Here is a 25,842-nt window from a genome sequence, read left to right on the forward strand (position 1 = left end):
AATGCTAAACAGTACAAAGGAAGCAAACTAGGTATCTGTGATTTTCTATTTCCTTTTTTTTCTTCCTGAAATATATTAAGGCTTCTGAAATAGTTTTATCCTACAGATAGTTTAAAAGCTGACTCAATTGAAAGCTTTATTTTACTTATTTTGCTTTTAGTGAATAGAATAATTCAGTGTAAAGTAAATGTGATACAAGTACCTGAAAAACAGAGACATAATTTCGGTGGCATGTTTTGTAAATATATATATATATATATATATATATATATATATATATATATATATATATATATATATATATATACAATAAAATCTCATCTCTAACTCTCTTACTGGGAATTCATGTTAAGCTTCTGGTTAATTGCTTGTTCTCCAATCTAATAATAATAAAAAAAAATCAAGGACATTAACACTATTTTTGGTAAAAAAAATAATAGTAAGAAAATAGCACTGCCATATATTTCTCTCGGTTTGTATCTTTTAAAAAAAAGTGTCCCAGATGACACGTTCAACTTAAATGTTTCTTAATCATCTCTCTATTACTCTGTACTGCCTTTGTGATATATATATATATATACTATTTTGCTGGCTTTGTTACTTGTAGCGCATTTAAGACACGGTGAACAGAGCCTGCATGTAATCGATTCAAGCAGTGATTATTTTCAGGTTGCCGGAGAGTCCAATGCTGCTGCCCTGCTATACAAAGCCAGCTGTTGTTGTTTTCAGTTGCATTGATTGGTATAAACAGTGACAGCCAGAGAGGTTGGTTTCTTCCCCCACTCGGGTCACAATAAAGCAAGCCTAAATATTGCACAGTAAACTTTCAATCTGGATCTCATGTGGATATTTGGGGAAGATTTTTGCATTTATCAATCTGAATCCTCTTAACAGCCCTGCTGAACTCTCTCGCCCCCCCCCCTTCTTTACATGAAGTGCATTTAGCTGGTTTGCACATGCCACCGTGATGCATTTGTGTGGAAATCATACAAGCAGCAATTTGATGCAGATGTCTTAGAGTAACAAAAGTAGTTCACTGCATGAAAACCAAACATACAATACAGGAAACAATACCTAATCTGTTCTGGAGTCTGAGCCAATTGTCATTCTGCAATGGAATAAAGGAGAGGGATTAATTTGAAGATGCTTGTGCATGGCATATGGTAATTCTCTGCAAGAAGGAAGTGTCAGCGAGCGACCTCTAAATCTTAACATTGACCTCTGGTTGTAGAATGGTGTGTGCCATAAGGTCTGCCTGCCCTTTTATATGATAATTTGATTCATGAAGCATTAGTGAAGCTATAAAGTTTATGGCTGCCTTTGGACTGCCTTCTCGTTTAAAAAAAAATTAAGAACCCCCTCCACAATTCACAAAATGTCCATCATAAAATTAAGGAAGTTTTAATTTCGCAAAAGCTATTTTTTTAATCATCAGTTTTTAAAGAGTGAATTACCTAGTCCTGAAGAGATTAGTTGTCAAAAGGTTTAGTTTGTCTTGCTCTCCAACCAATTCTGAAAAGCCATCATTCAAAACTGTGCTGGTTTTGAAGTGGTCATAATATGAATAACTACTAATATCTGACTTGTTAAAATAATAGTTCTGTGTGAAGGACCTACGCAAGTCATACTGAGATGTATTTTCTGTCAGTGTGCACAGGTTCACACATTGCACTAACTTACCATACTGTGCTTTGGATGGTTGAGTGTGTTGTGTGAACTTACCAGTGTGATTTGTCAGTTAAAACAGAGGCCACATGTTTGGGGGATAATTAAAGAAGCACCAGAAACGATGGTTTTGCAGAGTTTGAGAAAACATAGCATACATATCAACAGAAAGAGGTTTTTTCCCCCCTTTTTCTTTTTGACGTCAAAGGGTCTTTACTCTCTTCATTTGCCTGTCTTTAGTAGTTTTAAACCTTTTCTAGGATTTGTTCTACATCTATTGATTTTTTTTTAACGCAAACCCTTTGAATAGTTGAAAAACAGGCAACTGTTGTCCATTTTGGACAAAAGGGTTCTCTGCAACCTATTTCCCCTCCCCACCCCAAAAAACCAAACCAGATTGGAAGTCTCAAAATGCCTTGGGACTTCCTTGTGCCCATCCTAATGGATGGCTAAAGTTAAGCCATACAATTGTTTACTCAATAAGTCATTGTTAAACAAACCACAGCTTAGATGCGTCTATGAACAAATGCCCTTGCAACCTCTGAATTCAGATCTGGCAGACGGTGTCTGCGAATCACATTCTGGGACACTCAAGTAACCAGCTAATTTATAAGTGACTTATTTTTTCTCTCCTGGATATACATTTCTCAAAATGGTTCTTTTATAGTGTTTCAGTTAATACAGAGATTTGGTTTTACTCTGTTCTTTAATAATACTAACCAATTTTGTTTTCATTTCTGGGAATGTCTCTCTTCATTTTCCTCTTTATTTCTTCTTTCCTACTCAAGTTGCTCCTGCTGTTTCTGCTAGTACTGAAGCTGATCACTCTGGTTCTGGCCCTGCTCCTCCTTTACATTCCTGTTTCTTAGTAAATGAAGGTATTCTGACCACTGTTCTTTCTACTTTGCCTTTTTTCTTCTTTTGTCTGACTTGCTCTCTGGTTGTGTTGTATGCCTCTCTTAATTCACTTAGCAACTTTTATTTAAAACTAATCAATTCATTTACTTAGCAATCTTTATACTTCATTTAGTTTGTTAAAACTAATTCATTTTTTTCTGCCTTTGCAGGCTGACCATGTCTTTTTAAAATGCAGCACTGGGTATTAGATTATGAGATTGCAGAGATATTAAAGTTTCACTAGAAGGGAATATTGTAGCTCAGGGTTGAACTGTGGGTTTTTGGTGCTTTCTGAGCTAGGTTGTTTTCTTGCACATGTTTCATTATCAAACGAGGTAACTGAGGCACTGATGACATTGCCTAGTTGGGTAATGAAACATCTGCAAGAAAACAACCAAGTTCAGACACCATAATATTTTAAAGAAAATTTCTAGGCTTGATTGATGGTATGGCATAGTAAACTGAGATGCAGAATGTATGAATAGTTTTAGAAAAACTTTGCATTCTGCAAGTCTGTTTCAGAGTTACATTTAACCAATATATACCGATTAAATAAAAATTTAAAGTGTGGTGTTTCAACAAATAAAAACTTCACTTTGTCAGGATTAGTAGAATCAAATTGATTCTAAAAGAAGGTGTATTGGTTTTAAATGATTTGTAAAACACACACTCTGTGTGTATGTGTGTATGTGTTGGCGTGTAGATTGCTTCCAATTGTGTCTGTCTCCCAATGGAATGGATTTTAAGGAGTACCTCCCAGAACAGATTGGGAAGACTGAAATTGACGTAAAGAAACAGGATGCTGCATGTCACCCTATAACAGTGTGTCTCAACCTTATCAATCTTAAGATGTGTAGACCAACTCCCAGAATTCATAGTGCCTGGGGAATTCTGGTTGTTGAAGTCCATACATCTTAAGATTGATAAGATTGAGACATGCTGTTATAGGGTGACATGGCAGCATCCTGTTTCTTTATCTCAATATGGTGTATTGACTGATTTTCAATTATTTATGTAAATTATTCTTATTCAGAATATAATCATTTTACCAAATAATAAAGATGGGTTTTACAATTTAGGGCCATATTATATTTATCACTTTCTTGTCATGCCAAGAATGATTTAATTAAGCTACTGTTAGAACCAAGCTTTCCTCTAATCAACAGCAGTCCAGTCGCCCTCTGGAATAATTACAGAATCTGTTATGAAGTAGAGTTGAATGGACACCCTTATAATTTTGGGGTAACATCTCCCAGTTTTACTAGGATAAGAAAGTTTTCTCAGAAATGTCTAAGTCAGGGGTTTCAAATTTAAATAATTACAAGTGTTGCATGAGTTAATAATTAAATGTCAATCTATAATCTATAGCCCTACAAATGTTGCACAGTTGTAACTCTCAACATCCCAAATCTGGCCAAGTGATAGATACACCATCAGAAGAGCAGATGGTCTACTATAGACAGAAGTTTTTCAAACAGAAACTTCAGTTTTTCAGAACAAGAAATGCTCACTCGTTCTCTTTCCCCCCACCCCCTGTCCTTTCACAGCTAGTATTGACACAGCTCATTGCTTGTCTATGCTTAGCTCTGAAGGCCCCAAAGAAACACTTCCTACATTCTTCCTCAAAGGAACCTTATTGCCCTCTTCCACAGAAAATCTCCAAGTTACATCAGGATCCCTTTAACAATGACATGGGTCAAGGCTGAGAAAAGATTGTTTGACTTCCTTCCTTCCTTCCTTCCTTCCTTCCTTCCTTCCTTCCTTCCTTCCTTCCTTCCTTCCTTCCTTCCTTCCTTCCTCCCTCCCTCCCTCCCTCCCTCCCTCCCTCCCTCCCCCCCTTCTCAGTCTTTTTTTTCTTTTCTCTCTTTTCACTTTTTTCACTCTTTCACAGATGTCCCCTTCCCTCAAATCCAAGTTGTCAAGACGTAAAGAGGGAAAATAAGCCCCTTTGCTTCTCCTCCTGACTCCTCTCCAAGGAGTAGTAGAGGTTAACCAAACATAGTGCAAGTACCTCATGACTCAGGTTCATAGGAACACAGCACTAGCAACCAAGTCCCTGAGACAATGCGACAACATAGCTTGACCTTGCACCTCCCCTGGTGATGAAAACTGCTCTGATGCTTCTGCTTCTTCAGCTCCTGAAAGCAGAAGGATGGCAGCGGTGACTGTTTCCCTCCTTCAATGGAGATTCTCAATCATTCAGGTCATGCTTGTCCCAAACTGAAGAAAGTTCTTAGATGAGAAGCAAAACATTTTCAAGGAAAAATCCAAGAAAATCCAGTTGCCTATTAGGAAAGCACCCTTGGGACTCTCTTTCCTTTCTTTGCCATCCAGACCTTCTCCAAATGGGTCACCCAGTCAGAGCTCCAGCCACTGAAGCTGGACAATTCAGCTCACCCTTCAGATATCTTCTAAAGTTGGCGTTCCCTGCTGATTTCTCTTACTGAGATGGGGAAATTGGATCTGCCTTTGTGTTTATACTTCTTGTCAACCTGATCCTATCTTTTCTTGGACTGAAAAGTTGCTGGAGCTTCAGTTTTTAAAATTATGAATAAAAATAGTACAACATCTAGACTCCCGTATATTGGCACAGCAATAAATTTATTGTGAAATCAATTCCTTTAAAAAAATAATGGATTGTTGGATATGATAACCAGCACTGAACTTACACTTTTAATGGTTTATTTAAACATTGAATATAGCAGTATATGTCTTTATCTTATAGATTTAATAGCTAGTGTACAGTTATACTTAGAGCATGCTGTGTATTGTTTAATTTCTATCACATATTACCTATAATACTGCTCATAAATTCCCACTAAATAGATTTATATTATAGTCTAGTTTATTTATTTGTTATTATGGTTCATCACACAGTTTAGACTGGATTTGGCATTTTTATCCAGCTATTAATTATTATTTTATACCTCTTTTTTATCTTCATAAATTAAGGCAGGTACATGCCTAATATTCCTGCCTTCTGTTTTCACCACAACAGCAACCCTTTTCAAGATACTGAAAAGACTGATTTCTTATCTTTTATTATAATTTCAGACTAGTAGTCCTGAATGTATAAAGGAATTTTAGAGAGGGAAGAAAAAGTGACTTAGACAATATTTGGAAGTATCTTTTAGCCCTATTGTTGAGGGCTAAAAGTATGAGTATGTAAAGTGATCTGGCACATTCTTAATCTACAAAGATTCTTCATTGCTTTATCTTTGTGGGTTCATAGAACTAGGGATTTAAAACCATGAGAAAGCTACCTTTCCCTGAGATGTAGAATGTATCAGGAAGAGAGTTAGAGGGCATGTATCTATAAAACTCTATCTTCACCTCTAATGGAACCTCATCTCTTTCTGCCCCTAACATTAATCCTCAACACCCTATACAAAATATTTCATTTCCTGATAACTGCACAGGTAATCTGTGCAGCTGCAGGTGCAGGATAGAATTGCAGTCATTGTGTTTGTGTATTGCCTTGCTAATCAAGTTCCATCTGTAGATGGAAAAGTAGTTCATTGATTGAAACCCTGATTTTTTTTTTTTTTTAGTGGAAAAGGAGACCTCTTGTTTTAGCATGAGTCTTATGCTAGTCAGTTGAGACATCTTGATATTTTCAACAGTGGCAATTCTTCATTGTGAATAAATATTGTTAGGTCAATCTCATAGACAGATTTGGGATAGTTTGTCACTGTTCTTCTTTTTCCTATTTTCTTATCAATTCACTTTATGATCATAGATTGGATCCTGTAGGTACTGGAGAACTATCAGTGGAAGAAAATAGTTTTGAATGTTCACCCCATGTCCCCATTTATAATTGTTGCCATACAATTTGTTCTTGTTTTTAAGCAGAAAACCCAGTTCATAGATTTAGATATCCTGTCTTAATACCAGGGGTGCCCAACTTTGACAACTTTAAGACCTCTGGACTCCAACTCCCAGAATTCCTCAGCTACCCATACTAGATGGGACATTTTGATAGTTGAAGTCCAAAAGTCTGAAAGTTGCCAAAGTTGGTCACCCCTGCCCCATAGCATTAACAGTTGGATTCATTTATGTGAGGGAAAGAGAAAGTGGACTGCATCCATTTATAAGTTCTCAAAATTAATCAGAAATTACTGGAGAATTACATTTTATAATGATTTTTTTTTCTATGTCAACCCTTCTTCAAAATCCCCATTAAACAAAAAGTTTTTTAAACTTGCTTACTTACTTACTTATTTATTTAATATAGCCTCCTATCTCAGCAAATGACTCTCTCTCTCTCTCTCTCTCTCTCTCTCTCTCTCTCTGTGTGTGTGTGTGTGTGTGTGTCTGTTTATGTATAGAGAGAGAGAGTGTGTGAGAGAGAGAATGTAATGGTTACAGTTTTCATTTTTTTACATTTCTATTCATGGTGTCTTTGAGCTGCAAAAGCTTTTCTCAGATGGAAGTGCATCTTTGGATCTAGGTTCAATCTTTTTATAGCAGTGGCATCTGAGGTTAGATTTTGACAGGACTATAGATCCCGATCTCCAGTAGGAATGCGGTAAGGAGAATGGAAAAAAAAAATTAAAAAGTATGCTGTTGATTTCTTCATGCACCACTTTATCTCAACAATAAGACAGTGGCTTAAAAACAGATTGTAAATGTACAATTTTGGAAAGATTATTAGAATAATCTATTTATTGAGTGAAATTGGAAGTTGCTGTTTCTGAAAGGTTTTCAGTCTAAAATTCAGTAGAGGTAAGTAGCAGTAATTTGTGTCAGGTAAGCAAAGATAAGTAATATTCATATTTATATATATATGTATGGGTGTAGGTGTATGTATGTGTATGTGTATATGTGTGTGTGTATGTATGTATGTATGTATGTATGTATGTATATGTATATATATATATATATATATATATATATATATATATATATATATATATATATATATATACCAGAACCAGAAGTGGATCAATATACCCACCGAGGTCCACGGAAGAAGGCAATGCTCCTGAGTGGGAGAACACACGCAGGAGCATATCCATCAGAGACTACCCTGATCCACTCAATATACCCCCTCCTCCGAGCACACATGCGCACAACCCCATCAAGGAAGATCAGATGGATCCCGGAATAGAACCAAAAAAGGGGATAAGTGTAAGCGAGTGAAAGCAACCGGCGTATGCTAGCAGAAAAAAAGTGATCGAACCCAAGAAAAAGAAAATAGTAACCTCGGAAGATACCAACACAGCAAGAGATACGTGTCCTTTAAGAACAAACCAAGTAGAGAAAACAGACGGACTGATGACTAGATCGAGAAGCCGGGCGCAGAGCCATCCGGCAATATAAAAAGTAATCTTGTATTATGTTCTGATGATGTCGGCAGTGTTGGCCGACGAAAGCTTAGCTTTAGCTTGTGTATTAAACAGTTTTTGTTTTAATATTATCCTGGTGCTCGGACTATTTTATTTCTATTATATATATATATTAACAAATAAAAGAAAAAAAGTTATATATATTATATATATAATAGAAATAAAATATATGCATATATATGCAATGAAAGTAAGTAAATTCGAACACCAGGATAATATCAAACTAAAAACTGTTTAATACGTATATATGTGTATGTGTGTTTATATATATATGTGTGTGTGTGTGTATGTATGTATGTATGTATGTATGTATGTGTAGATACATATTTTCTTTGGAGAGCAGGCAACAGAATTTTATTTTTAATGTGGGCCAACATTCTCACAGTAAAACTGACAATAAAGGTTATCTTATCCATCTTATCTATACCCCAATAAAACTGAACAACAGTGCATTATAGTTAATATGTACTTCAATTAACTGATTCCCTTAAGGATTAGAAAGATTACTATTTATTCACTTGCGGTGATACGTTGCTTTTAGCTTTCTCATTTAGTGCAGCTTCAGCCTTATTTATTCTGAAAAGTATTTCTTGTATTTGGACTACCCATTGCAGGTTCTTAATAGACCAGTGTTCTTATGGTTGCTAGTAAATATAGTGGTTTTCCACTACCTCTGCGATTGTGATTGTTGTGTTTTGCCTGTGTCTTAACAGGATGGAGTCAGCTTGCTGCTATGCATTGTGTTATGCTCCCTGACCTGTTGGGCCTGGATCAATTTAGACCGCCTCTCCTTGAAATGTTGGCTCGTAGATGGCAAGATCGATGCTTGGAGGTACAGTTTTTTTATTGAAGATGGCAGTTAGGGAAAAAAATGAATCTCTTGGCCAGCACAGGGAATACTATTTTTACACTGGATATATTGTTCCAAGAAAAGTGTACTATAATTCTGGTTTAAAGATTGGATTTATATATATAGGTATATGCAATTCAATTTGCGGGTCAGTTTTGTAAAATGGAGAGTTAACATCCTTGTGTGACAACAGTATATTCTGGCTAAATGGGAAGATAGATTTCAGGGAACTGGAAGGCACAGTGGATTTTTTTATTTTTCTCCAGCCACTGGATGTCACCGTTGTTCCATCAAAACATGTGGAAGTTTTACTCAATACTGAAAGATCCTGTTTCCATAAACCACACATAGCTTCCAATATTCGAATTAAGCCACAGCTCGTTTACTGTTCATGCATCAGCAGTTCAATAAAGCTGCAAATTTATTTTTAATACTTTTTGATACTCCACTTAATTTTAAAAGTAAGATGGAAGGAGGAGGAGCATCTGTAGAGAACAGAACACTTTATATCACTGTGCAGGAAATTGGTCTGATTGTACATCCACGAAATGTTGCCTTTAAGGGTCATTGATGCTCTCTGAGTTTGGTTGTTTTCTTGCAGATGTTTCATTATCCAAAGTAGGTAGCATCATCAGTGCACTGATGACGTTACCTAGTTTGGTAATGAAACATCTGCAAGAACACAACCGAGCTCAGAGAGCACCAAGTATCCCTCATTTCAATCCTGGGCTAAAAATATTCCCCTCTATGTTGCTTTTAATTCAGATTTTTTTTTCCCTCTCGGAAATATTTTTAAATATTTAAGCACCTAATGTTGACAAAGATAAATCATTAAAAAATATAGGATTCACATTTGTAAGAAGGATTTGGCTGTTTTCAAATGCTAGACTTAGCTTTAAAAGACATTCTATTTTAGGCCAGTTTCTAGGGTGAAAGTGCTGAGTAACTTCCCTAGCTGGCAAATGGAGTTGGCTTCCCCTATTTTTGATCAATGACTATCTGGCCTTGACATTACATCTGTGCTGTTATGGCAAAAAGAAGAAAGAGAAAAAATGTTGATTGTGCAGCTTTAAAAGAAATATATGAGGAGCCAATCTGTGACATTTACAGTAGGGGGTTGAATTGGCTTCTCAGCTTAATTGAAAAACTATTGCTGACGTTGTATAGTGATAGTGAAATCTGTGTGGACTAGGAAATTTGTCTCTCTGTCTCCACTTATCAGAGAAACTGGCTTGGGAGAGTAACAGTTGGAATCTTTGGGAATCGTTCGGCAAAAGCTGATCTCAATGTAAATGAGTATTCCTGATTATTCCAAAAAAAAAAAAAAACCCTTTTGGTTACTCTTGCTATCAAGTCCCATGGTAAAATGGCAGCATAATATTGGGAAGTATTTTTACTATTAAAAAAAGTGTTGGTGTTCTGTGTCAGTGTGGTTCTCTCCTCAGCATCTCAACCATATCAGGGAAGTAGCAAAATGTCCTATTCCTCCAGTGTTCAAATTTATGACAAATTTTTTTCTTTTAGGTATCTTATCAAATACAGCATAGCTTTGCTCTCAGGTTAGTTGCTAGTTAATTGTTAGTTAGAACTGTGGTGGCCCAGTAGTTAGAATGCAGTATTGCAGGCTAATTCTGCTGACTGCCAGCAGTTCGATCCCGACCAGCTTAAGGTTGACTCAGATTTCCATCCTTCTGAGGTTGGTAAAATGAGGACCCAGATTGTTGGGGGCAATAGGCTAACTCTGTAAATTGCTTAGAGAGAGCTGTAAAGCACTATGAAGCGGTGTATAAGTCTTAAGTTCTATTGCTATTGAAGGAGAGAATATAGACTAGACTAGACTAGACTAGACTAGACTAGACTAGACTAGACTAGACTAGACTAGAATAGAATAGAATAGAATAGAATAGAATAGAATAGAATAGAATAGAATAGAATAGAATAGAATAGAACAGAACCTTGGAGGTCTTCATGCAGGAGAACCTATGCCATCTCAGACAAGTGACTGTCTAGTCTCTTCTTAAAAACATCCAGTGATGGAGCACCCACGATTTCTGGAGGCAAGCTGTTCCACTGGTTAATTGTCCTCGCTGTTAGGAAGTTTCTCCTTAATTCCAGGTTGCTTCTCTCTTTGGTCAGTTTCCAACCATTGTTTCTTGTCCTGCCCTCTGGTGCTTCGGAGAATAATTTGACTCCCTCCTTCTTTGTGGCAGCTTTGTAAAGCGGTATCTACAAAAACAAAACAAAAATCAGGACTCTGGTAACACCTGTTTCACCCCACCAATGTCCTTAAAAGGCATGAACAGCTTTAGATGTATTAAGGCAAGAAAATATTTTACAGTCATGGTTTCAATACTTACAAATAGTGGATAGGTGGACTGTAGATAAGAAGGAGGGAATAACATTAGAAGATGAAAATTTGGTAATTCAGATTAAAGATCAGAATCAGGCTCATATAAAAAGAATCTATAATGCTTTAATAGAATTAGATTCAGAAACAGAACTGGTTAAAGACTATATGATTAAATGGGCTCAGAATTTCCAGGAACCGATCCCATTGGATTTATGGGAGATAATTTGGATCAGAAATGTTAAATTTACACAAGCTCAAAACTTGAGGGAAAATTTTTATAAAATGTTTTATAGGTGGTATCTAGATCCTAAAAAATTATCTTGTATGTACTCTAATTTACAACCCAAATATTGGAGATGTGGCAACACGGATGCGACTTATTTTCACGTTTGGTGGAATTGTAAAAAGGTAAAGGCTTTTTGGATTATGATTTGGTGGAACATTCAAAAGATTTTTAAAAGGAAGATAAAGTTTACTCCTCAATTATTTTTATTGGGTATTTTTGTGGATTTAGACGATAAAGAAACTATTTTAATGTTGAATTTATTAACTGCAGCAAGGTTATTGGTAGGTTTAAATTGGAAGAAAGATTTGTTGCCTACTTTAGAAGAATGGATATTTAAAGTTTCTAATTTTACAGAAATGGCAAAGATTTCTGCTTATTTAAAGGATCATACACAAGAAAGATACATTATTGTATGGAGAAGATGGATAGATTATATTCAGAAGAAGTATGGGACTATAAAGTTTCATTTATTTTATGAGTAAATTTTATAGTAAATGTTTTATAAGAGATTTGTTTATGATGATGTAATTTAAGGGGAGTTAAGGGCTAAGTATGATTTTTTTTCTTTTTCCTTTTCTTTTTTCTTTTTTTTATTGTAAATTGTTAATTTTGTTATTAATAACCCTGTACTCTGCTCTGGGAAGTGAGGGGGGGGTTGAGGGTGGGTGGGTGGGTGAGTGGGTGGGTAAATAGGTAGAATAGGATAATATAGATATGGTAATTTACGGAGAGGTGCTGCTTGGGCATTTCCTCTACGCTGCATTTCTGTATCTGAGAGGGATGAGAGGGGAGGAAGGTGAAGGGAGGAAGTAGGATGGTAAGAGGAGAAGGGGAGGGGAAGAGAGTAGTGAGGGGAGGAGAGAAAGAGGAGGGAAGTAGGGAAGGTATTAGAGAGGGTGGATGCAGCTTGGGGGGAGTGAGCAAGCGGCACCTATGGTTATGATTATGAATTTATTTTATTTTGTAAAGTGAATTTTGTTGTATAATTATGTTGGATAAATGGAAAATAAAAAAATAAAAAAGGCAGGAACAGCTCATCAAAGCTTATACTTTGTACATTAGGAAAAGTTCTACTAGATTCCCTCTGGTTAGTTACTATTAATGTTTATTTTTTTTAATTGCCTCCCTATGTTGCATCTTTTTTCTACAATTACTTCAGTACTTTAATTGAACCAATGCCTATTCTGTTTGGATTTTCAGGTAAGAGAAGCTGCACAAGCCTTACTGTTAGCAGAGCTGAGGAGAATTGAACAGGCGGGCAGGAAGGAAGCCATCGATAACTGGGCTCCTTATTTACCTCAGTACATGGACAGTGTTATATCACGTGAGCATTTTCTGCACTTCTTTGTTAGTTGCTGTGGGACATAAAGTAATAGCAAAACAAAAGGGCCATTTCTGAATATATGCGGTTTAATTGAACTTCAGAATTAATAGGTCACGATAATGCAAAAAGGTGAGGAAAGGTCAGGAATGTTTTAAATGGAACGATTCCAAAATACCTTTTAAAGGCAGATCTGGAACTATTTCTTTGGGAAATAGCCTTAGTGTGTGTGTGTGTGTGTGTGCGCGCGCGCACGCTCAAAACAATATTTTAAAATACAGATACTTCTTATGATCCAACATCTTCTAAAAAAGACACTGAAAATTTCTTTAAATGTATACATTTAAAAAACCATTGTGTCTCTTGGATTATGCCTAATTTCAAAATTCAGCAATATTTCAAGAAAGCAATAATACCAGTTTAAACTTAGTTAGTATCCTAAAAGAGATCATTAAAACTCTACATATTAAAACTTCAATTCAGGAAACCACAGACGCAATGAACAAAAATGTATTTTGGATTTTGCTCCCAAATAACAGAAAAAGATATTTCTCTCCTTTTTGGAAACCATCCACATAAATGACATATCAATTCATGTCATCTTCATAATTACATAATTGTACAAAAGAAGTAAGCTGATACAACTCATGTTAAACATCATTTGTATGAATTGTGTATATTTGGATTTCATGGATTTTCACATTCAACAGTATTTCTACTCAGTGGCCAATGAAACCGAGGTTTTACATAGCATATTTCAGAATCTCTTTTAAGAATATACTAGCAGATTTCAAAACTGCCCATTCTCATCTCCATATTATGTCTTCAGTGAGCGTACTGAAACTACTCAGATAAGTATAATGTTCTGTATTTTTTAATATGTATCTAACAGGCATTTTATTTATTGGCCTTTATTCAAGAATACAGTGTATGCAAATACAACTTGTGTTTTGTGACATGTGCTTGCCTGAAGTGCCGAGACTCTGCTTTTCTAACAAATCTTTGCACTCTTGGCTTCCTTTGCAAGAATATGCTTTGCTCTTGGAGCTTCCTATCTCAATTATCCTTTTAGACATGAAGTGTTCTTTGTATAGATAAGATCATCTTTTCCTTCGCTGTCTGTCAGTTTAGAGGTGGAAAAGATTGCAAATTGAGATCAGTTTTTGACTAGTACCCCAATGGCAATTCCATGGCTACGTCTCTCATTTATTTTGAATTAAGTTAACTTTATGAATTAACCTTGGGTATGAAACCTTCATCCACCTCAAAACTTAAAACTCATAAAGTAATTCTTCTATGAAACCATTTCAGTTAATTTATCTTGTCCCTTTTTTGCTTGGTTGGAATTTGTTTAATTTCCTTTTGTCCAGACTGCTTTATGTGTTAAATTTGAATTGATTTTTCTTTGAAAGATGTCTCATGATCTTGTTAAGTCTAAATGACTTATATAATGTAGATTTATATAACATCATTCTGAGCTGTTCTCAAAATACCCTGAATATTCCTTGGTATTCGGTTTAATACAAAGGCTGGCTGCATCAGCTACCATGATAACCCCTCTATGATAGGAAAGAGTCACCTTGAGCTTCAGGCATATCTTTTTCCCTTCTCTGATGCAGTTAGAAGATGGAGAGTAAAAGTTGTAATTTCCATTTGTTTTTACAATTTATGTTATGTCTGGAAAATGGTAGCTGATCTTAACTATGCTGTGAAAAGAAACCAGCTTCTGAACCCATAAACAGTTTAAGACTAGCCCTACATTATTAGCCACAAGATATCATTAATAAAACTGGAAGAAAACTCTCTATACCAAATTAACCATTGTTTCATGAAGCAGAGACAGCCATGTTAGTAGTTAGGTTAGAGAATCCTTTCACATGCCTAAATTGTCTTTTTGAAATGGGCATTTTTTATGAAATGAACATGTTTTGGAGATGCTCTATTTACAAGATCATTTACTTGGAAATAGACAGCTTTTATTTCCCCACACTTCCTAATTAATAGCAATGTTGGGGGGATATGATTTAATTTGGTAAATTCTTAAATTGCATTGTTTTGCTTTCGAGCCATATTGAGTTGAAAAATCCAGATGAAGATAGAATGCAATAGTCATGAGTATTTGTGGTAAAGCATGGAGGGCTGCAATATGACAGTTTTGGGGAAGAACTGTGTAAATTCATACTGCTCTGTTTATGTTACTTATTTTATTATAGGCATTTTTAAACTGCTTTAATTGTGTTAGCAGCCTAAAGAGCTTAATTATAGGACCAGTATAAAGTATATAAATACACACACACATACACACACACACACACACAGAGGAGGGGGAAAGAGAGAGAGAGGTACGAGTCTTCACATGGTTTGACCCCAAACTAATCACAGAATGAATACATGTATATTTATATTCCAGTGCTTCCTAAGTGCTTGGTTGCTAAGATATGTTCATGTATTCATGTGCTGTGTTTGTAAAGCTCTTAATTTCCATTAGCATTATAAAAAGCTCAGTTCTTCGGCAAATCAGAAGAAGATGAATGGCACAAATCAATACCATACCATTCAAAACAACTAATATCACCCATTTATTACTATAATGCTCACTAATATCATTAGCCCTAAGGTGCCATCAACAATTTCAATGTTGCTTAATCCAGATGCATAATCTTCAAAACCAGTTTACTTAAACTCTTCTAGGAATATCTCTTGCCGGTAAGAAATTTCAGCTTTCCAAAGTATTTTTATAACTGGTTTAGAACTCAAGCTTACAGAGTTAATAAACATTACACAGAATTTTAATTGCAATTTATAAATAGCGTCCTTCCAGTTGTGTCGTTTGGACTGTTTAAAATAACCATCTAGTGTTTAAATTATAGAAATGAGGATACTATTAAACAGGGATTCACATTACAGTATGTATACTGTACATATGTTTATGTTACAACACACAACATATTGAATTATGAAACCCGTCTGTTCGTTATCAAGTGTGCACGTTATTTGTGCATTGTGTCTGCACTCCGATTGGTCGTTTGGCAAAAAAGTCTCGAGTTCATCTGTTTACATAGGTGTTTACCTCTCGTCTTAAGCCACCCGCTTGGGTATTTATGAATACTTAATTATAATTTATATTATCATTTATTTTAAGTATTCATGTCAAAAATATTATTTATTTATATTTAATTATATATTAATATTATTATATAATTCAGTACATCCATCATGTGTTGTAATGGACGTGCTAAACGTATTGGTCTAGCTGACGATTTTAATTGGGACTTATTTTGGGGGTAGGGCTTATATTACGAGCATCCTGAAAAATCATGCTAGGGCTTATTTTCCGGTTGGGTCTTATTTTCAGGGAAACATGGTATTTTAAATTCATACTTGTCTTGCAAACATTTTGTTATTTTTATTTATAACTCTTTTTTAATCTTATAAAAAAACTTTTAGCATATTTTTTGTTGACTTCACTGGATATTAGATGAAAACATTTAGGTTATGCCCTTAAAAACTAAATAAATATCTCTGTTGCAGCATATAGCCTATTAATGCATAGATCATGGATATTTGAATGCAGGAACAGAGATTTAATTTGAGTTTTTTATTGATGCCATTTTGAATATGTATCTGTTTCCTTCCCTCCTTCCTTCCTCCCTCCCTCCCTCCCTCCCTTCCTATTTATTTCACATTTATTGTAGTAATTATATAGTCTCCTCATTCAATCTTCTCTAATGTGTCTTTCTTTGACACATTCATTTCCTAAAAACACTATTATATGTGATGATTACTCTTTTAATTACTTCCTTAATTAGATCAAAACTGTCTTTTTTAAGCCATAAATGTATGAAAAGGAATTATATATCAACTGTTATTGATGTAACACACTGGTAAAGATGCATGACATCACACACTATAATTTCTGTGTTTCATACCATTGTTTCAGAGCAGTTTGTCATCTTTTCATTCCTGAACAAGCACTTTATGATTCTTTCTAGAAAGTCTTGATTTTGATTGATTTGCAGAGGTTTTCCCCCACATCATCCTGCCTGCTAAAGAACCTCCTGTAATAGCTGTGGCACACCAGAGCATGTGTATTGAAGCATGTTACAATATGTTGCAAAGGGCTATAAAGGGACTCAGTTGGGTTCTCAGCTGAACTCTCAACATATGACAATGAGACTGGAAAGACATCCCGTTTTGTCCATGGTATAGCCATGAGCAACTTGTCTTCTGTCAGCCATCTCTGCTGTGCCATTATAAGAATATAGTCTCTCAAGAGTCATTCATGGAACACTTTTGAATTTATGTTCTAACGCTGTAGAAAGGATGTAACTCTACTAATATATAAAGAGAGGGGGAGCAAGATGTAAACCCAGAAAGTTCAGGATACATTCAGAGGAAATTGCAACTGGCATTGCTGAGAAAGTCTTTAGCATTATGTAAATTTGAAACCAAATAACAGTGATGTGCATATATGGCAATTATTTTATATAGAACAAGAAAGTGAATCTTATGATTGTTCAGATGTTTGTTTCATTGAACATCTAGCTGGCACAAGCAGCATGGCTGATGACGAAAGAAGTTAGCTGTTTCAAATATACCTGGTGGTAGTCTATAGTCACCTTAACTTCATTGGTTGAGACCTATCATCATCTCAGCCCCTGCCTCTCCACATTTATCATCAATTAGATAATCAGTCCAGAGTTTCCTTGCCACCTGCAATTCTGTTCTCCTATATTCACTGCCAGTCAGTTCCTTTGATATCATACATAATTTTGAATTAGATTTTTGATGCAAATTGTAGGCTGAGAAGACTTAATAATGAAGAGGATGAGTAATTACCCAAATACAATTATAATCATTAATCTTATGCTCCAAAGAAGTTGAAATCCCATGCTCTAAAGATAAAAAGCAGGCAAAAATTAATTGAGTGGTCTTCATATTTTTCAATTTTTGATTAAATGGTCTATTAAATGGTTGCAAAATATATTTGAAACACTGAGTTAAATAGGGAGCATTCAAAAGAGCTGCCAAGGATTTATAGCAACAGCATTTGTTTATACATTTGATTTTTCCATTTGAAAGTTCATTCTTTATTTTTGGCTGCTTCTTTCACTGTTGTGATTCAGCAGTACCGCTAAAACTTTTCTTTCTTTATTAGATGTGTATGTTTCCTTTATTTTCTAGAATTCAAGGTGGCATACATAGTGTTCCCTCCTCCTATTTGCCCACAAGAGCAGCATTATGAGATACGTTCTACTAAGCGAAAATAATTGATGCAAAGTCATCCACTTGGCTTCCATATCTAAAGGAAGACTAGAACTCAGATTGCTAGTCTATACCCTACCGATCGCACCTCCCTAAGTCAGAACAACTTTGTAGTCATTGCCTTATCTTTTTGCTTAATTTCTCTTTAAATGATTCAGTAGTGCTGGGAAGGCAAATCTCCCAGATTAACTCTTCATTTAATATTCTCATTTTTTTCTTAAGTATCTGTGTGGTACTAACATCTCATTTTTAAACTTTCCTTTCCAATCACTTGAATAGTTTTTCCTTTCTATTTGGGAATATTCATGCTCTATTAGACCTCTGCAATACATTGCTAAGCAGATGGTTAAAGCTGTATTTGTAATCAAATTAACTCCTGAATGTTGAAGTTAAAACTCTGTATAATTGTAGACTTTCCTTTTAACTTTTTATATAACCTGTTGTGATGAACCACGAGAGGATTATGACCTGAATGAAAAATGAATAGTAGAACCAGATGGGCTGTCCTGGAAATACACATTCAAAATACACATTTCCTGTGTTCTTATAATAAGGAAAAGATACACATCAGATGGTTTTGCAGATTTCTGCTATTGTTGTAGTTATTATTATTGATATTATTAAGCTTTTGTTGGCTATTTTGATTGAAAACCAAAGTGCTTTTGTTTACTGTGATTATCTTATACAGACCTGAGCCTTACAACAATTCGTAATGGTACGTGCATTGTAGTTGCAACCCCAAATTTTCATTCTTCAATATTTTATTTATTTTAAAAAAACATTTATATAGCCTCCTATCTTATACCAAAACTCTGATGTGTTGTGGAGTTTAGTGCACAAAATATATTATGTTTGAAGTGGCTGAAAATCAGCCATTTGCCTTGAATTTTTTACTTGGCCTACATGACATTAATTCAATAGCCTTTGGGGGTGGGGGTTATCAGAAAAATAACTGGACCCATCAGAACATTTGAAAAGTATCAGCAAATATGTAAATGTCATATCTCAGGAACAATATCCTATGTATCTTCTGATGTACTTTTAAGACATCAGAGAGTTATTGTGGGTTTGCTTTTATTTTATTTTCTCAATCTATGGAAATTTATGGAAGACAATATTTACAGTTTCTGCTATTATATAATTTGTCAAATACAGGTTGCACTGAGTTTCTACATAATCCTTTTTTTTTTAACACAACTGATGTGACTTGAGGAATGGACATTCCATCTTTATTGCTAGGGTTCCCCCTCCCCCCATTATTTTCCTTGGCTGTTGCCTTGTGCTGTGTGTTTATGATCTCTTACAAAATTCTTTTGATTTCTTTTTTTCAGAAGAGCTGCTTCTGTTCTTGCCTCCTCATTAATATTCACATTGATTGTGTAAAGTCATTTCTGTAAAATTATCTTGAACTTCAGGGAACTGAACCACGTCTTTACTTTTTTGTATTAAAAAAAAGAATTAAAAAGAGCAAATAAATACACTTGTAACCTTTGAGTATGATTAGTTATGTAGCCACATGAACCAATATGGAATGCCTCCAGGCTAACCAAATTAAATTTAAATTATAAGTATATTTCCTAAGTGTGATTGTTGCACTTTCTTTCCTTGTATGTTTATTTGTGGCAGTGTCATATGTACTGTGCTGCCATAGTGCATTTTTCTAAAGATTAAAAATAAAATGTATTAAAAAAGAAAAGTCACACTTAAATAGGAAAACTGAAAAGAAATGAACACTGTTATCACTAGATCATGGGTCAGCAATATTTTCCAGCTTTGACATTGGAAAAGCAAAACAAAAACCAGCCAAGAAATGAGGTTGCTGAAAATCCTTTGTCACACTAGAAAAATCTGTCAAGATTTTGATATTTCTTATAAGGAACAGACTTTTTGTTTTAAAACAAAACAAAACATGAGTTTCTCTGCATCCTCACCCACCTTTGTTGGTCCAGTGAACAAATCAAAGCCATTTTGCTGTCTACTACACTAGATATGACACAGTTTTTTAAAAATAATTTTCATAAATAAATTAAATGCAAGATATTAATTAGTAATCAAAATAATTGAATACTAGTATTGTGAATGCTGTAATTGTGGGAACAGTCCTCATCAAACTCATTGCTATGCCTGAATATATACATCTTCGTGCTGTATCATGTTAAGTTCTCCTGTATACCAAAATGAAAGTATACGCCAGGTTAGACAATTCAAATACCTAATAATTTTATAGCTTTCATCTGTGAAGTTCTGTGAAGCTTTTAGTTTCTTGATTCTTGATTTTTGTTTAAATTTCCCACCTTCAAGATTTCCATATAACGTAATCTTGTTTTGTCTGAGAGATGAAAGCTCTTTGTTTCAGTTGTTGGTTTTGATAGTTGTTCATCTTTTTATAAAAGAAAAATCCACTACTATTGAGAGAAATAGAGCCTTGTTGGCAGTCTGGATTTTAGATTGGGTTAGGAATACTGTAAAGTGTTAATATTAGGTAGGAGTTCCTTAGCTTTCTGATGTTAGGCTTGGCCGTTTCATTATCCCCCTGGCCTTAACATTGCAGTCACATTTGTGACAACATCCTCTGTAGTGTACATTGATAGGCCTAATATTTGCTTCCTTAAAATTGCATGCTTAATCTATGATATATTTATTTTTTGTGGAACTTTTTACTACTGTTCAGTTTGCAAATAATCAGACAAATATCAAATTGTTGGCAGCCTCAGAAACACAGGTATTTTCTCTCACTTGGCAATTAACCATAGCGAAGACCTGATTTGGTCATTTCTGAAAGTTGACCGAAATATTTCAGTGAACCTTAATTCAAAGTCAAGTATTGATTCATTAGATTTACCTTAGTCAGGGATTGGGAATGGTATTCTAAAATATGCCCTGGTTTCATAGCATCTTGGTCCACAATTTGGCCAGACAGATTTTATCTCACCATAGCCTTTCACATCTTACATATCCTCTAGATACAAACATGTCAGCTCTTAAAATTTCCCACCTAGAAAGGATATTGCTCAGAATTCATGCTTTCCTACTTCCCTAAAACAGCCAAGATTGGGAAGTTTGACCTAGCAAGTTATGCAAATTTAGCCATAATACAGATAGTCCTCAACTTACGGCCACAATTGATCCTAAAATTTCCGTTGCTAAGCAACACAATTGTTAAGTGAGCTTTGTACCATTTTATAACCTTTCTTGCCACAGTTTGTTAAGTGAATCACTGCAGTTGTTAGTAACATGGTTGTTAAGTGAATCTGCTTCCCCATTGACTTTGTCAGGTCACATGACCTTGGGACCCTGCAACCATCATAAATATGAGCCAGCGTCCAGATTTTGAGCATGTGAACATGGAGTTCCTGCAACGGTCATTTGTATGAAAAACGGCAATAATTCATTTTTTCCAGTGCCGTTGTAATTTCAAATGGTCATTAAACAAAGTTTTGTAAATCAAGTAATGAATTAGTTTGTACGCCCAGAAACACAGGGTTAATTGAACCATCAGTGGCTTTGTGAATGCAAACAATGTGTTCTAAACTGAATTTGAATATCAAATATTTATTGGGATCCCTAAAACCCAGAATTAGTATCAACCTTTTGGTTGATGAATATATGTATATCAGTACTTGATTATAGTTATTATATTGTTATGATTTCTCTCTTTATTTCTTTGGGAATAAATTCCATTAGCATTGCAAAAATATCTTCTAATGTTAATGTTTACATACAAGCATTTATATGTTTTTGTATGTCCGATTTTTACAATTACCACGCAATCATATTTTGATTAAATCAAGCATTGAATTTGGCTAAGCTTTTAGATGCACATGAATCTGAAAAAATGCTCCTACACAAACAGACAATTCAGATTCATCTGTGTAAGAAGGTTAATGCTTCAGACAGCAATACTATATCATGACAATTTTTTTTCTGTGCATCTATTGTTCCAGTTTTTCCTTTCCATTCAACTGCACAATATTCACTGATACTACTTCTCCTCTTTTTTTGGCCAAAGTAACATCTTTTCTTAAAATGTGAAAAACGATAGGTTTTGGATTTTTGTTTTTGTTTTTAGACAGCAACATTGGAATGTATTTGAAATCTTTGAGCACTCGATTTGTCCAGCAGGTAATAGAAACTCCGGTATATTTATATGTCTGATGTTGCTGCAGATAGAAAAAAAAATGGCTACTGTGTCTTTAATGGAAAGCAAAAGGTTATCTTTCTGTGGCCTTTGTGTATATGTGCTGATGTGGATGTAGGCAGCCAGACAGGCAATGTGTGCAGAGAGACTGGGGAACTGACTGTGGATCGATAGAAATAGTGTGAAGTGAATTAATGTGAAGCAGGCAGTCTGTCTGTCATAAGGATTGCATGGAGTGTGGGGCAGCAGTGGTCAGTCACTGCAGAAATCTGTTTCCAATAAATATAAACCTTCTGTCTGAAAATAAACCACGGAAAGTCTTGCATCTTTCAATATTAGCCCATTCCTATTTATTCAGATATGTGTGCCAACTGCTTCCACCATTACACACAAACACAGGCACGCCCCTCTTGTAGAATTCATTGATACAAATTTATTTTTCTTCAATTAGCATTTGGAAGATTTAAATTATTATTTATTTATTCCAATTATGCTTCATTTTTGGATGGAAGCTCCAGCCCTGTGCACAATTAGATATTTTAGAAAAAAATGACTTTAAGTACTATATACGTGATGGTTTTCAGTATTTCAGTTACTAATTCTTCATCTTTGAAATTCTCTCTCTGTAAAAGACAGGGAATTCAACTTCCTACCTTTAAAATCCTTAAGTGCTTTTCGTTGAATTTTTGCATCTGTATGTGAAGATTCAACTGGATAAGGTGCGTGTACACAAGGCCTGAGTTTCAGAGATTTAGATTTAGACTTAATGCAGAAATGTAAATTATAAACAAAGTAAGAATTGACACTAAGCTCTCTGGCTTCAGATGAGTGATATAACCACTGGTAAGTGACATCACAGAGAAAAGTCAGAAAATCTTTCTGTTTCTATACCAGGCAGGACCAGCCTTCACCGAGATGTTTTTAAAGTATGTTACTTCCTGAGTCCTACAAAAGAGATTAGTCTTTTGTAAGATTTCTGAATAATTTCACAATTAAGAAACTTGGTTGGCTTTAAAAGATATATGGTATATATAGATGTTATGGTTTTATAAACTCCCCAGAGTTGCCGCAGAATGATGGGCAGCAAACAAATTTAATAAATAAATAAAGTTATGCTCATCTCTGCTAGAGAAAATTTTGATTTATGATCCTCTGCTTATTGAGAATTCTATTCCATTGGAATGGAAAAACAACTTTCAGGCTCTCCTACAGAAATAGGCGCTAAGTTCTTAGCAGAAGACATAGGATACTATAATTATTAGCATTGAGAAAGGGAGGGAAGGAGGGAGGGGGAGAGAGAGAAAGAAGGAGAGAACCTGTGTATGTATGTTCTGGTACATATTGGCTCACTATTCCGAGGAACTAAAAAAAAAATGGCAGATTATACCCACAAACTTGTAAAATCTGCTTCCTGTCAGGGACAAGGATCAGGGATGTCACAGAACAATTTCAAAAGCTTGGGCAATATTGGAAGAAAAACTCTTTGCCTACTATGGAAGAATGGATAGTTAAGGTGTCTAATTTAGCAAAAATGGCGAAAATCTCCACCTATTTGAAGGACCATTCACAAGAAAAATATATTTCGGTTTGGAGAAGATGGATTGATTATATTCAAAAGAAATACTGTATGAGACTGAAAAGTATTATCTTGCTTATGAGTAGATTTTAGATTATTTTTAATAGTTCAATATGGTTGAATTTATATTATTTTTAGTATTATGGTTTAATTACATTATTATTTTTGTTTTTAATTTGTTAATACTTGATTTGAGAAGGAGTTAAAGTGTGTTATGGATTTGATTGATAGTATAGTCGGGTTATGTTAGTTAGATTATGTTTGTTTATTTTTTTTACCCTGTAATCAGCTCTGGGAAGGGGGGGAGGGGGGGAGGGGGTGGGAGGGGTTTGGGTTATAATGTATTAAATTTGTAAAACTTTAAAAAAAAGCTTGTCAAGCTTTTGACAATTATCTTTTTGTTATAATTTATGGGGGGGTCAGATGATATGAAAAAGAGCAGCTTTGAACTTTGAAAATCTAGGGGGGAAAGAGGATGAGATGGGAGAAGGGGGAGAAGAGGAAGGAAGGAAGGAAGGAATCCATACAAGGCCTGAGGAAATTTATAGAAAAAGAAAAAAGAGTACTTCTGGTACTTAGTGGCTCACTACTATGAACTAAAAAATATGTACAGATTTTACCCATAAACGTATAAAATCAGCTTCCTGTCAAAAACAAGCATCAGGGATGTGACAGAACAACTTTGAAAGCTTGTCAAGTCTTCTGACAATTATCCATTTCTTATAAACTATGTGGGGACAGATGATACCCCCCAGCTCTGAACTTTGAAAATCTAGGAAGGGAGGAAGCTTAAGAACCCATGGGCTTAAGATATTCTATTTATCTATCCTTCCAATCCATGTAAGAAAACTAGAAAGTGAAAGAGTATTGCAGCAAATCCCAGATTTGCTTTCTGGGATTGTGGTCTAAATTTTTTAGATGATGGATTGGTGGCTTGAAAGGGCAAATCTAATAGATTTGTCAGGCTGCACATTAGGCTTTACTGTTAAATCTCAGCACTCCAGACCGTTATCCTTTATTTAGAAATTAGATTTCTTAGCAAAAAGTTCTCAGATATAGTGTGGATTATGGATTATTCTCTATTGCAACCAGATATGAAGTCTATATACACACAGATGTTCCACTGCATACATGGAAACCAAGTCTGAAGAAGTCTACACTCCAAAGTTTAAATTCTAGGCCTTTTACTTATGCTTTTCGAAGTCAATAAATGTATAGCCATTCTCTTGAAAGCTTCAGAAAACACCTGATTGATGTTGACATGTTAGTTCTTTCTACCCCATGGGTGCCAAACTCGCCATGTCACATGACGTATTGTGACATATTGCAACTTTTTTTGCATTGCCAGAGCTGGGGTGGGCGCAGCCTCCGTTTGATGTAACCGGCCCATGGGCTGGCAGTTTGACACCCCTGTTCTAGCCAGAGAACTGCCAACTCTGTCATCAGCTTCCTTTCTTACAGGGTAATTAGCTTTTTGTGACAATGATGTAATTAACATTTGTCCAATTAATATTATTCTCCCTGATACTCCAGAACTGAGTGGCTCAGTTTCTCTAGATGTTTAGATGTACAGATGTGTATTATTTATTGCACATTTGGCTCTTGAGCATCCAGAGAAGTTGAACACTGTCACATGCAATGTTGTGATTTTTTTTTTATCACTCAGAACCAGTGGTTGGATTCAGCCAGTTTGAACCACTACAGCAGAACCGGTAGCTAACTTTTTGTTGCCCAGGTGCAGAATGGACTTCCAGAAGCGGCATCCATATATTTGAATCCCACCACTGCTCAGAACCAAATATCAGGACATTGTCTGAATACTTCCTTTTGTTGGCAACAGCCAGATGACTTCATAGGATTCTTGAAGTTGACCTGTGTTGTTTTGATAAAAATAAATTTCATTTACAGATTTTTAGGAGAGTTTTAAAACAGCTATAATGTTTCTGTATTTAAGCCATATAGTCAAATGATTACAGAAAATTATTAGTAAGTTTCTGTTATTTTTTGAATGGAAAAAGTATTATTTTCATATATTGCTAAATCAATTAGCTTTGAGTTGAGATGGGCATGCTTTTGTTTACCGTAAATGCCGGCGTATAAGACGACTTCCGCGAGCGCTGAAATCGGCACCAAAGACGGGGGTCGT

At 35.2% G+C, this 25,842-nt stretch overlaps 1 protein-coding gene across 2 annotated transcripts in view; it reads left to right on the forward strand.

Annotated features, from left to right (window-relative positions):
• Nucleotides 1-25,842, forward strand: part of WDR7 (WD repeat domain 7) — a 206,132-nt gene that overhangs the window by 40,908 nt on the left and 139,382 nt on the right. The window contains exons 17-19 of one of the 2 annotated variants that reach the window (XM_039322127.1): nt 2,454-2,543; nt 8,624-8,742; nt 12,597-12,720. In XM_039322127.1, coding sequence (XP_039178061.1) covers nt 2,454-2,543; nt 8,624-8,742; nt 12,597-12,720 — 333 coding nt within the window. The remainder of the gene's footprint in view (nt 1-2,453; nt 2,544-8,623; nt 8,743-12,596; nt 12,721-25,842) is intronic. The other variant, XM_039322128.1, reaches the window with a different exon arrangement.

Source organism: Crotalus tigris, unplaced genomic scaffold, assembly GCF_016545835.1.
Source record: "Crotalus tigris isolate CLP2741 ecotype Arizona unplaced genomic scaffold, ASM1654583v1 scf7180000023830.6690815, whole genome shotgun sequence".
NCBI classification, from domain to species: domain Eukaryota; kingdom Metazoa; phylum Chordata; class Lepidosauria; order Squamata; family Viperidae; genus Crotalus; species Crotalus tigris.